This window comes from Chelon labrosus (assembly GCF_963514085.1).
Source record: "Chelon labrosus genome assembly, chromosome: 14".
NCBI classification, from domain to species: domain Eukaryota; kingdom Metazoa; phylum Chordata; class Actinopteri; order Mugiliformes; family Mugilidae; genus Chelon; species Chelon labrosus.
In genome coordinates, this window is record NC_140347.1 from 23,835,144 (window position 1) to 23,847,667 (window position 12,524).

At 36.8% G+C, this 12,524-nt stretch overlaps 1 protein-coding gene across 1 annotated transcript in view; it reads right to left on the minus strand.

Annotated features, from left to right (window-relative positions):
* The window catches only part of LOC311499860 (adhesion G-protein coupled receptor F1-like), a gene marked incomplete at its 5' end in the record, with an annotated part of 47,834 nt that extends 43,118 nt beyond the window's left edge, over nucleotides 1-4,716 (minus strand). The window contains 7 exons of the mRNA XM_084560998.1: nucleotides 77-253; nucleotides 530-708; nucleotides 815-1,180; nucleotides 2,211-2,330; nucleotides 3,278-4,026; nucleotides 4,402-4,415; nucleotides 4,615-4,716. Coding sequence (XP_084417124.1) covers nucleotides 77-253; nucleotides 530-708; nucleotides 815-1,180; nucleotides 2,211-2,330; nucleotides 3,278-4,026; nucleotides 4,402-4,415; nucleotides 4,615-4,716 — 1,707 coding nt within the window. The remainder of the gene's footprint in view (nucleotides 1-76; nucleotides 254-529; nucleotides 709-814; nucleotides 1,181-2,210; nucleotides 2,331-3,277; nucleotides 4,027-4,401; nucleotides 4,416-4,614) is intronic.
* Nucleotides 4,717-12,524: the final 7,808 nt, after the last annotated feature.

Below are 12,524 nucleotides of genomic sequence, written 5' to 3' on the forward strand. Positions count from 1 at the left end.
TGAAAGAAAAGAAGGTATTAAATCTAAAAACATTACAATTTACAACATTTAAACCTTGGCAGACTAAGTCACTTACCTCCATTGAAGTTCTGCTTATTGAGATATTTAATGATGATGACGTGTTGGCTACATTTCTGAGTATTTCAACAATGGACCTGATGGTCGCAGGAGATTCAGTCACTTTCTGAGTGGAAGTGCCAGTGATGTTGCTGAGCTCATCCAAGAATTCCGGCAGTGAATTGTTATTTAAGGACTGTGAAAATGAGAAAATTAAGATATATGGGTTATCTCAAGGATCCAATTTAAGTTGGAAAACCAAGACCTTCAATCAAAATGTCTAGCTAGGCAATGTCATGTTTACCTAGACAGTCTGAATCATTTACGCATTTATTGTACACTGAGCATTTTGTTTTATTGTTACCAAAGCAAACCAACATTTTTAATAATACAAAGGGAAAAACTATGGCTGAAGGAAGGCAGCCACTAATGCCATCATTTGTTGATGGAAACAGTTGGAGAACTAGATCACCTCAGACTGCACAAAGAGCTCCTGAACAAGTTGAAGGATGCAGTTGTCTTGGCGATCTTCAAATTGACCATTTTCCTTACAAACTGCTGTCTTTTCTCCCACCTTGTCTGGTTCGCATGGTGCAACAGCCTTGTAACCTTCAGTTGCATTTCCAAATTCATCATCAAAACACAAGAACTCTAGAGGGAAAGTAGGAGGTTTTCATGTCAGTGCTTGTAGTTACAGTCAAAAATATCTGGACCTGAATTCAATTAAATGTGCTTTAACATTTGGATCAGCACTCACCATTTTTTGAAAATGTCAGTCTCATTTCTGTTTTAAATGATGGATAATTGGTTAATTGACAAGTGACCTTCGTTTCCTGGTTTGTTTTACAGTCAACAGGGACTGGAAATGTATGGGTGATGGAAGTTCCTGTGCTGATTTGCCCTTTGTTTGTGTCAGATTTACCTGCATCTGACAAGTTCAGAAACTCAACCTTGTAGGGACTGTTGACAGAGCACTCCACTGATACAGTTCCACCCCCACACTTCACATTTACACTGCGTGGTTTCACTTGGATTACGGGTGTCTCTCTGAAGGTGAAGGATCCATTGGATTTCTCTCGGAACACTGAACCATCTTTCCGTATCAGCTTACATTCATAAAGTCCTGAAATCAATGATCATCATCGTCATATGAAGTCAGTGTTACTGAAACAACAGCATGGCCATTTTTTTCCCACTAGGTTGTTGGAATACCGTTGGTTGTTCTTTTACAATTCAATTCAGTTCAGTTCAATTCAATTTACGCACATGGAGAGTTATACTTTTAACACTACTGCCATAAATCAGTAATGTCCACTAAAAGCCACTTTTAGTCTAGATAGCCAATCAGCATTTTAATCCACACATAAATGTACCTGTAAATGACACTTTGCTCTCTTTAGAAGTTGGTGTCATCCTTAGACTTTAATATCACAGATAAAAGAGATGGAAATTATTTACCTTATCCAGCAATAACTTATTTGGAAAAAGGTATTACATTATTATAGTTGCTATGGCTTTTAATAGGATTTTTATTGAGAGAATCAGTTATTGTTGGCTTGTCAAAGGTACATGTCTCCTGAGACAAAAGTGTATTTCTAGTATTTCCCTGATGGTAATAAAAATCATATTTGTTGACATTTCTTTTAACATAACACTGACATTAGCTTTTACTGCAAAAACACTGACTGGAGTATTTCTTTCTTTTGATTTGTCTGGTCTACCTGTTTCAGTGGTCTCATCCGTGTTGTTCTAAAACAAAGCTTATTCATCACTTGTTGTTTAAATGCCACAGAATGCAATGTCTGAAAGTCCTACTGGAGTCTACTGATGCTTTTGCAGGGACAAAAACAATTGCTATGCTGACGTACTGCAACATGTAGATATTTTTTTTACAATTCATGTTTCATTGTGCGAGACTGGTGCAAAAAGTAATGGTTACCACAAGCTATATATAAAAAAAAATATCTCAGTATTATAATTTACTAAGTCGAATAGAGTTAAATTTTGTCTAGGGCTAAGGCAAACATTGTAATCACATTAAAACTGTATCTTACCAATGTCAGTCCGGAAAAATCTTGACACAGTTAATGTTGCTGATCCGTTCTGTCTCGAAAAGCTGTGTTCTCTATCTTCAAGTATGAGGCTGCCATTACTTGACCACTCAGCAGTCCAGTCTGTACCAAAATTGAGCCCCGCTGGTGGAGGGCCACACGTTACAGTCACACTATGTTCAAAGAATACTTCTTTTGGATCAAACTTCAAGAATGCTGTACCTGGATGGACAAAAAAAGTCAGATGGTTACCGTAAAACCATCCAACAAAAAGATTATATACATGAAAATAAAGAAACATCATACAAAAGTGTCTTACTGTCAAATATCACAGAGTAATTTCCACTCAGCTCTGTAAATAATCCATATTTAAGTGCTGTAATTTCTGTGTCTTGAAAAGATGTAGCGCTGACAGTAAAGGTAGCAATGGTGCTTCCGCTCCTGTAATACAGAATTGAATACCAATAAAAATCCAAAAAGCAGATATAATGTCAATAATCTAGGGCCACATTACATCTGATCTAGAGCCATGTTGTTGTCCTCCAGTCACTGCCTAGAGAATGCGTTTAGACCAGGTTTTCAGATAGTACTAACTTTAAAATGTCTTACTGAGGCATCAAGACTTGTCACATTTCTATTTAACATTAAACTTAAAGGTGCAGTGTGTAGGTTGCAACCAACAGAATGCCCCTCAATCACATCTTCTTTTCCATGTGTGTAGAAGAAACATAGGTGGTTAACGCTTCAACATAAAAAAAGTTAAAGGCGTACGTACATTGCAATTATGGTTGAAAAGAATGCAAAATTCGAGTCCAAAATGTAACAGGGAGTGTAAACTTAAACAACTAAAAATGTCCTTACTTAAATGAGATTAACTTCACTGAATGTAAAGTTGAGATGTGCTTCTTACATTGGTTTTGAATCTGTTTGAGAGACATATCAAACCAGAATTAATAAAGATCACATTCATTGGATTAACATTGTGATATCACTGAATGACAAAGACAAAAAAAAAAAAAAGCCTTAACACTTACTGATTTCTGAATGTCTTGGAAAACTTTACTGCTTGGGTCATTGTATGACGAGTTGAAATCCACGTTCAGGGTAAGGGTAAAGGTCCTCTGTTCAGAAATGTTTGTCTGTGTCGTTTGTGGTGTCGTTTTTGTTACCAATGGTTTTGCTGTTGTCAAGAGTGTTGTTGTGCTTGGCATTGTTGTACTTGGAGTTGTTGTGTTTGGTATTGGTGTTGTCATTTGTGTGTTTTCGGTAGTCATGAATTGTGTTGTTGCGTTGGGTGTTGTTGTCATTGGGGTCGTTATGTTTGACACTGTCACCATTTGTTTTGTTGTATTTGTGGAAGACATCATTTGTGTTGTTGTGTTTGTGGTGGTTGTCACTGGTATTGTTGTGTCTGGTAATGTTGTGGTTATTGTTGTTGTTATGTTTGATATTGTTGTCATAATTTGTGTTGTTGTGTTTGCAGTGCTCATCATTGGTGTTATTGTGTTTAAGGTAGATGTCTTGGGTGTTGTTGTAGTTGTGTTTTGCATTGTTGTGTTTGAGGTTGTCATGATTGGCGTTATTGTGTTTAGCATTTCTGCTGACACTGAGGTTGTTGTGTTTGACATTGTTGCTGTCACTTGTATTGTTGTGTCTGCAGTGCTCATAATTGGTGTTATCGTGTTTGGTGTTGTTGTTGTTATTGGTGTTGTTGTGTTTAAGCTGGACGCCATGGGACTTGTATTTTCTATTGTTGTAGTTGTGGTTTGCATTTTTGTGTTTGTGGTATTCATCATTGGTGGTACTGGGCTCAGCGATGCTGTTGTTTCTGAGATCTCTGTGTGTGACATTGTTGCCATAATTTCTGTTGCTGTGTTTGAGGTTGTCATCATTTGTGTTGGGTTTGTGGTGATTGTCTCTGCATATAAATCAGAAACCATTGGCATCAATAGAAGCTCTTCTTGACTGATAAATATTTCAGTTCAATGATTACAGAATGTGTGGAATTGAGAACAAAGTAAAATGTTGTCCATACCAGTTGAAGTTGGCTGACTAAAAACAAGAGGCTCCAATGTGGTGGAATTTGTAACAGTTTGGACGGTATATTCAGTGGAATTAGTGGGAGCTAGAGTAGAAACAGACATGATCAGATACTGTGTCACTGTTGAAGTGATACATCAGTAACAAGGACAGAACAGATTCAGTGATCAGTATGTATTGCTCTAATAATCAGCACAGAGATGTGCAATAATCAGTCAGTTAATAATAGTTGATGAAGTAAAATGTGACTCACTTGCTCTTTTTTCTCTGGTATGAATAGAGGATCCGTTTGTATCATTTGATTCCTGGAAAAATCATCAGACTGTACAGATCAATAACTGTAAATAAATACTAATCATCAAATAAAAAGACAGAAGAATGTTTAGTGATCAACCCATCAGTTTCAGTATCTCATGGTATAAAACTGCGACCTCTGGTTTTAGTACTTATTAATTCTTCCTCTCACCTCAAAGAAGACATTCAGAGAGTCTCCATTTCCTTGAGTTGCCTGAATGCAGCATATAGTCAGAAGAATAACCACGTATCCTACAGCCTTTGGTAAAGCCATCCTGACTAGAGAGTAAATACAGTAAACACAATCACTTTTCATTATTAGATCAAGCAGAAGACATGTGCATTTATATACTGTAGGGGTAACCTGTGAACATTTTTAAAGACAACACAGATGCTCAAAACTACAAGCTGTTATGTGATACTTACTGACTTACCAAACTTACTGTTTGAAATGCTACCAGGAAGTCAACAAAGAAAAAATGTGTCACCTCCCTGATAAGCAATTTGAAAACTTGTGGTTGTTGTGGCATGTGACCATTGCATTCACATAATGTGTTCATGTTTATTATTCAGCACGGCAAGAGACAGCTGAGGCCAGTTTTAGGAATTATAGACTTTAAAAACATATAGCAGTGACAGCTACACACATGGAAGGACAAACTTGAACAAACTGCAGCTGTATCAAATTTAAGACACAACAATGTTACATCATAGTAACATCAGATATGTCTTTTTCTCAGATGAATTCTCAAAATGGTGTTGACGTATAACGGATATGACCCAGGACTGACATCGGAATGCTCGGTACAAGTCAAATTGACATTCTTTTTGGAACATTACAATGCCAAAGTAGCAAAAAAAAAAAAATTTAAAAAAAAAATAAATAAATAAGTAAATTAAAAAAAATAGTATATTCTTGTACAGTGGTTCAGACAAACAATGTATCAATGAATTAATTGGGGATCTGTTGAAAGTCTATATTACATATAGACTGTAATATTTTGTCGTCTTTGGACAGGGGTGGGATTCTCTCAAAAAGTGGTACGGCATTACACAGATAAGACAGGGTTCTACCTCCTTTTCTTTCTGATTAATGATGAACCCTCGTGACTTGAATAACAATATGCCTACCTCCAGTAGTGTGTTCTTCACTTGGGTGTTGTGAAGGTTTTGTGAAATCACAGTGCGCTTGTACTGAGAACTTCCAAATGCCACACTTGACATCAACTTTACCTTGATTGTTAAATATGTAATGAAGAATTTTCCACACCTGTCCATGAAACAGTTTTTGAGTGTGTCCAGTTATTACTATTGTCCCCTTGAAAAATTAAGAGCTACTGTACATACTGAGGAGCTGCAATATGTACTTCCTACAATTCTCAATAGTCCATCTTCATTGTATGACTGTAACTTAAAAACAATTGTCTGGAATATGGAAATACAAGGCACAATTCATCTCCTGTAATCCAGTCCCTACAGTGATGCATGGTGTCTTAGTATCACGCTAAGGAGGAATTTATCAACAGCAGGGACAGATATAAATACTAATATAAGACTAATATAAATTCAGCCAAATATGTCCCCACAGTGGAGGAACGTCCTGGGGCTGGAGCAACTGTTCCCCTTTGAGCGCAACAATACTGGCTTGAGCGCAACAGCCTGGCTGTCTTTGTACGGCCATTAACCATGTAGAGCTTCTATGCAGAAGTCTCCGGATGGTAGCTCACAGATCCTACAGTACCCATCACATTTAGTAGAGCTTGAGAGGGTCTGTGACGAAGGGTGGACTAAAATAACCAAGGACCTGTTTTCCAGCAAGTATTCTATCAACATTGAACTAAGGGTATGAATACTGTTGCAATCACATATTTCACTTTTGGATTTTAATTTATTTTAAATACAGTATATTCAAAAGAGAACCGACAGTGGTTTGTCTTTATATATGATCATCATCATTTCCAAAATGTTATATTGGAGCTTAGAATAGATCTCTGAAACAAATAATAATTAAGTCAGCTTCTTTCGCAAATGACCATGGAATGCCACATGATGGTGCTGCAGGAGCATTTTTTCAAGTAAATCTTTGCCACACTAGGAGTTCTGTTCTCTTCCAGGATCTTGTAGTTTGTGTTGGATTCTAGACTGTGCAGATTAAATAAACACCTAACTATCCATTAGAATAGGAGAGAATTTTCAGAACATGTGTCCATAGTTGTTAAAAGAAGTTGATACTGAATTACATTTCCTCATGTTTAAATAAATTCTAGAGCTAATCTTATGTGCAAATATATAGACCTCTGATCTACAAGATAGGTACTAAGGAAAATAGTATTGGAAATGTATGAGCCATGTTTTAATGAGTTCAGTGGGGTTTTCCCTTTTACCTTTTCTCCCTACCTACATTTAACAGCCATGAAGTTCTTGCTTATGTGTCCATGCAATGCTGGACACAGTGTGTGTACAGTACATCACAATAAGTAGTATGCAAAATGTGATCGACTGTGTCAGTCCAAATAGTACACTAGAACATCCCTTGAGTTTCTTATGTAACTTATGTGCTTGCTCTGGGGGTTTTAGGCCGGGTTTTGTAAAGCATCTTCAGACAATTTGTATTATTATTGATGCTATTTAAATAAATTAATTGAATTAAATGGTAGTTTACGAGAGCCTAGGATTTTTATTTGATTAATTACGTTAATTTTGCATGTAGCTTTTGAAGTGATCTTTGTTGGTCTACTACTCCTGTAGAGGGTAACAGTCGTCTTAAATCTCCTCCATTTGTTGTCTGTGAAGGTTCCAGTCATCCAGGTCATGTTATATCCAAAAAGCGTTTAAAAAAAGGCAACTGGACTTGTAGAAGTTTATACAAGTCCAGTTGCCTTTTTTGGAACGCCTTTTGGATCTTCTTTTTTCGCACTATCTGTCTGACTGTGTATTTGTGGATTCCAATCTTGTTATAAATGGTTTTGCGACCTTTTCCGGCTGGATGAGCAACAGCAACTCTTTTTCTGAGCTCCACATCAAGCTCCTTTGTCCGTGCCATCATACACTTCCACAAAAATAATTCACTGAACAACACCGTAGTCTCATTACATTGACTGAAAACACTTCTGTATTAGTATTATTAGTAATAGTAAAATAAATAATAATAACCACTTATATAATGTATGAGTGAAATGTTAGTAAGATTTTTACCTGTCATTGTCTTCTTGCCTCTGAAAAGGTTCTTGTCAGGAGGATGCAACCACTTTACTGTACTTCTTCAGATACACAGAAAAATATTCACACAAAGAGAGACTATCTGTAAACTTCCTGGAATATTCTGTCTGACTCCCACACCCGTTTATTACTAAGTTACACAAGTCACACCCTGTTATACCCGTATAATGCCTCTGTTACATATTTTGTATACTGACATGCAAATTCTACATGTAAATTACTACAGTATGCCAATTTGCCATTTAAATGGATTTTGCAAATTCTTCTACCTGGAATAGGAAAGACGTTGAAGGGCAAGATCAAGGCAACACCGAGAAAGTAGCTGTGGAGTATATCAAGGAGATGATGGAGGGTAAGTAAATGCAAACTCTATTAAAATGCCTTTTTAGAGAGTTTACAGTTTTTGCCCGTTGCTTGAACACGTTTTGCAAAACTTGGCTCATTGTGTCAAAACTCTTCACACAAGCGAATAAGACACAACACTGGGAAATAAACCATTCACATCAATGTCGCATTGAAACTCCATCAAAACCTAACAATCCTTTGTCAAAATCTCACTCTGATGACAAAATGATACCCACTTACATCATATGAATACACTGTCAGATCAGCAGCAACACACTAGTCTGCCTTATATAAAACACTGCAGTCTTTTGTTTTCACTGTTTTTATTCAGTTCCACAGACGGAAAGTTTTCACAACAACCAAAACGTGAAATACTCAATTCAAAATCATTACATTACAGTAGTGTATTTTACAGTACAGTGAATTCAGTTAAAGCAAAAATAAAGCAAAAATAAAACAAACAATACACTAGTGTAAACACAGAAAAACACATTTCTGCACAAGTGGGCTTATGGATCCTGCCATCTGTTTGCGTCCACCCCCGGTCTTCTAGCCATTCTGTAGAAAAATGCAACCACAAATTGTTATTGTTTGCTTCTTTTTTACAGTACTGAATATACTGTACTTTACTGTATTTACCATACACAGTACTGAAACATCTCAACACATTATCACGGTATGTTTCACAAAACTACCACTTTTGTTCGAAAAGGAACATTAGCCACCCTGCAGTACAGTACATGTGATACAGTAACATGATATGGTACAGTAATGTAAATACTCTAGATACAGTCTGAGTAGGGTAGAGAGTTGAAGACATACTCAAAGCAGCTCTCCTTTTCTCTAAACTGTGAACACAAAACCTCAGACTCCTCTTGCAAAACCAAACTTTCACCTCAAAACAGTTTAATCTGTGCTCAAAACTGAACTGTGTTGTCAAATTGTGCCCCGAGTCAATCAAAATTAAAAACACAGAGCAGTCACTAAACACTACATAGAAAAATAGAAAACACAATGCTCAGGACATGAAGCTGTAGAAATAACTGTTTATTGTTCACTGTAGGCTAAATGCATGTTGCAAAACAAAAAACCTGTGCATTAGCACTTGTACATATTAAAAAGAAAAAAAAAAAGAGTACAATAAACAGAAATCTTGTGCATTTACACGTAGCACTTACACGTACAGTACCCTTTGTCCAGCCTCCCTCATGCTCATACCATGGACAAGAACATGGTCAATCAAAGTAGCTCTGATTTCATCAAATATTACTGTTCTTTGTCTTTGCTGACCACCTCTCACACCTCTCACATGAACTCCTCTCAGATTTCTATCCATTGTAGTGCCTCACAATCCAGTGCTCTCTGAACTGGCTTATATATGTTCCCTCACATCATTAGCCACAGGTGTGATCAGTTTTGAGTTGTTGTGTTCAACCGGTGACACCAGTGTTTTAACTGTGTTTGACTTTTGCCACCTGTGCTCACCATTATGCAACACAGGTGCATCACAATGAAAATGTGTTGGCAAGTTGTGTCTAAACAGGTGAAAAGTGCTTATGGTTTTGATAAAGGAGTGACTGATTCAATCAGTGGGTTCAGGCAACTGAGCATTTGGTTCAGACAATAGGGTTTAGTGTTTTAGCAATTGAAAAAAACTGTAACTGAGGTCTTTTTGTAGCTGGCTGATTGGTGTTCAGTTTTCTAAGTAAGCATTTTCAGGTGTGTGTCTAAGTGCTTTCAATTAACCAATGTGTGTTGCATTTTGAATAGATGTGTTTTCCCAGTGGTACCCTGAGATCTCATTTTTGAAATAAGTGTCTTATGTATGAAATAGTGTGTAGTGTGCAGGAGCAAGTGTGTTGCAGAACGGGGCAAGTGTGTTGCATGCATCTAATTCAATTCAGGTTCAAGTCAAACAGTTAAAAAATAATTTCAAACACAGAAAAAATGGCTAAAAAAAATTCACCAAGCTGGGAAGTGTGAGTGCAATCGGGTTGGCTGGCCCTGCCAGTGAGGTGTCCCTTTATTTTTTAGGGAGCTGGCAACCCTATGTGCATATGTTGTTCTGAATTTACAAACTAGAATACGTTGACTCCTTCAGTATGTTGTTGTAATTTCTTTATTTGTTACCGTGATTACTTTTATTCTCTGGCCCCTTAGTTTGTTTCAGATTCATGAGCCGGCCCCAATTAACTGAATAGCCCTGTACTAAAGTTTCAGTTTTTTGTCTTTTTTTTAATTTATTTATTTATTTATTTTTATCAAATCCAAACATTAATCTGTAACAGTATGTCTACATGTTGCCTACAAACCTCAAAGTTACTGCACATAGTTCCAAACCATCAGATACTGCGATACAATGCTTTTAGAATGTGAGGAACAAGCCATCATCCATTGATCTTTCTGTGACACTATTTTTCTTCAGGCTCTGATTAGAAGAACAAGAACATGCCTTTTTTTACACTCCAGACATCGATGCTCTTTTGTTCTATGAGTCATATTCGCATAACATGTAGGCTGTGGATGCATACATATCATCATCTACTTGCCAGAACAGGCAACTGCCCCAGAAACAAAATTACTCTAATAAATGACTTCAAACATTTACTGATAAATCTTCCTGAATGAAAATCAGGATCATCACTGACAAATATATCTGCACATTTTATTTCCCTTTGCTAACTAACTAAACTATGAAGAAAAATAATTACATAGTTTGGCCTCATTGCAGCAAAGTGACAAACAATGAATAAATACTGGTTTTGGACAAATACAAAATGCTACACTGTAAAATTGCTCACTTAAATTAAGCTTGGAACAAGTAACATTGTTTTATCAATGTAACGAACTGAAGTGAGTAAAAATAACGTCACGGTGCATTTTAGCACTACGCTGTTATCAGCTGTGTCAGAGGATGCATTAAGGAAAAGCTTCCTGCATTTATTAAATTATTTATTTACTATCTATCATTGTGTGTGAGGGGAAGAGGATGTAATCTGATGTTAGAATTATCCCCATACACACAGAAAGGATTAATAAAGTACTCCGATTCTGATTCTGACTCTAAGCTGTACTTGATCGCCACATCATCTACAACAACAAACCTGCTTGCCATAAGTAAACTGATGACGCACAAATTTACCTAGTACTCTCATAGATCCTATAGAACCATTATGCAAAGCCACCAACCGAATAGATCTGGATGACGAATCTTGCAACTGAAACAAGGGGGGAAAAAAATGTTGTTTTGTTTTGTTTAGATGAATCTAAACAAAGATGGTTAAGAGGATTGGTGTTTTATTTGACTCCCAAGTTTTAATGTTGCAAATTATATTGTTGATGTGCAAGAGTAATATACTGTAACCCAATATACTGTCCACTTCTTCCTCATTACACCCAGATTAAAACAAGGAAGTGACGGTTTCAGGAATTCCCAAACTACTTTAAATCTGTGACGTGTTATATTCTTTGACAAACTGATCCAAGTGAGCAATCACCTTCTTCACTATTTACCCTGCAGCTGCCTTGAAACCTCTGCCTGCTTGGGTTCAAAGTAAAACCAAAAGCTTGAAAATCTGCCATCAGGCCTCTATCCAACCTTGACGGACAGAAATATTTTTAACGTTGTGCCAGATTAGCAAGTCATGTGAAGGAGGAATCACAAAAAGTCCAATGGCTTCTCAAAGGGTTTAATTATAACCAACATACAAAGAAAGAAATGATACATGTCTGCTTTACAAATTCAAAACATAATGAGGAATGGACATAGTACATATTATATATAAACATATTGTAACGGGCAACATGCAATAGACCAAATAAACAGCAGAACAAATGAAGACATGCTAATAAAAGAATTCATAAAGATATGTCAGGATATGCCTCTACCTGCTGGAATTAAATCTGACTGAAAGGATCATCCAGGACAATTTATCATTCTGATGCCACACTTTGAGTAAACAAGATCACTCAGCTGTGTAAGACAGCCGTGCCTTGCCTAACTGATTTGAGTTGCTTAGTAAACCAAAAGAAGAGTCAGTATGCATTGTGCAGTTTTTCTTGTATTTACTCCCTCAATGTATTTTATCACAGACTGTGCACAAGTACACACACACAAATGTTGTAAAGGGCAAATACAATATTATACATCCAATATAATGTAGCAAGTGGAGGAGTCTCCCCCACCTTCAAACAACTAAGAGACTGCTTATGTTCAGGAACATTTATGAAATGTTCTGCAACAGTTACTAAGTGATAGTTTATATGTTTGGAGCTGTCAGGTTAATAGTGGTGACAGATTCACAGCCTGGGTCTGATGGTTGTAGTGTTCATTGGTATCCAGGCCATGTTTGTAGTTTTGAGGAAAAGAGAAAGAGAACTCTTTGAATAAAACTGCCTTCTTGGGGTCACGTGGTGTAAGGGGCATGACAAGTGCAAATGGATCACTGTCTCCAGTGATGTTTATTTACAGGGTCCTTGCAATATATTATGTCCAACATCTTGCTGGTGTGTATTACA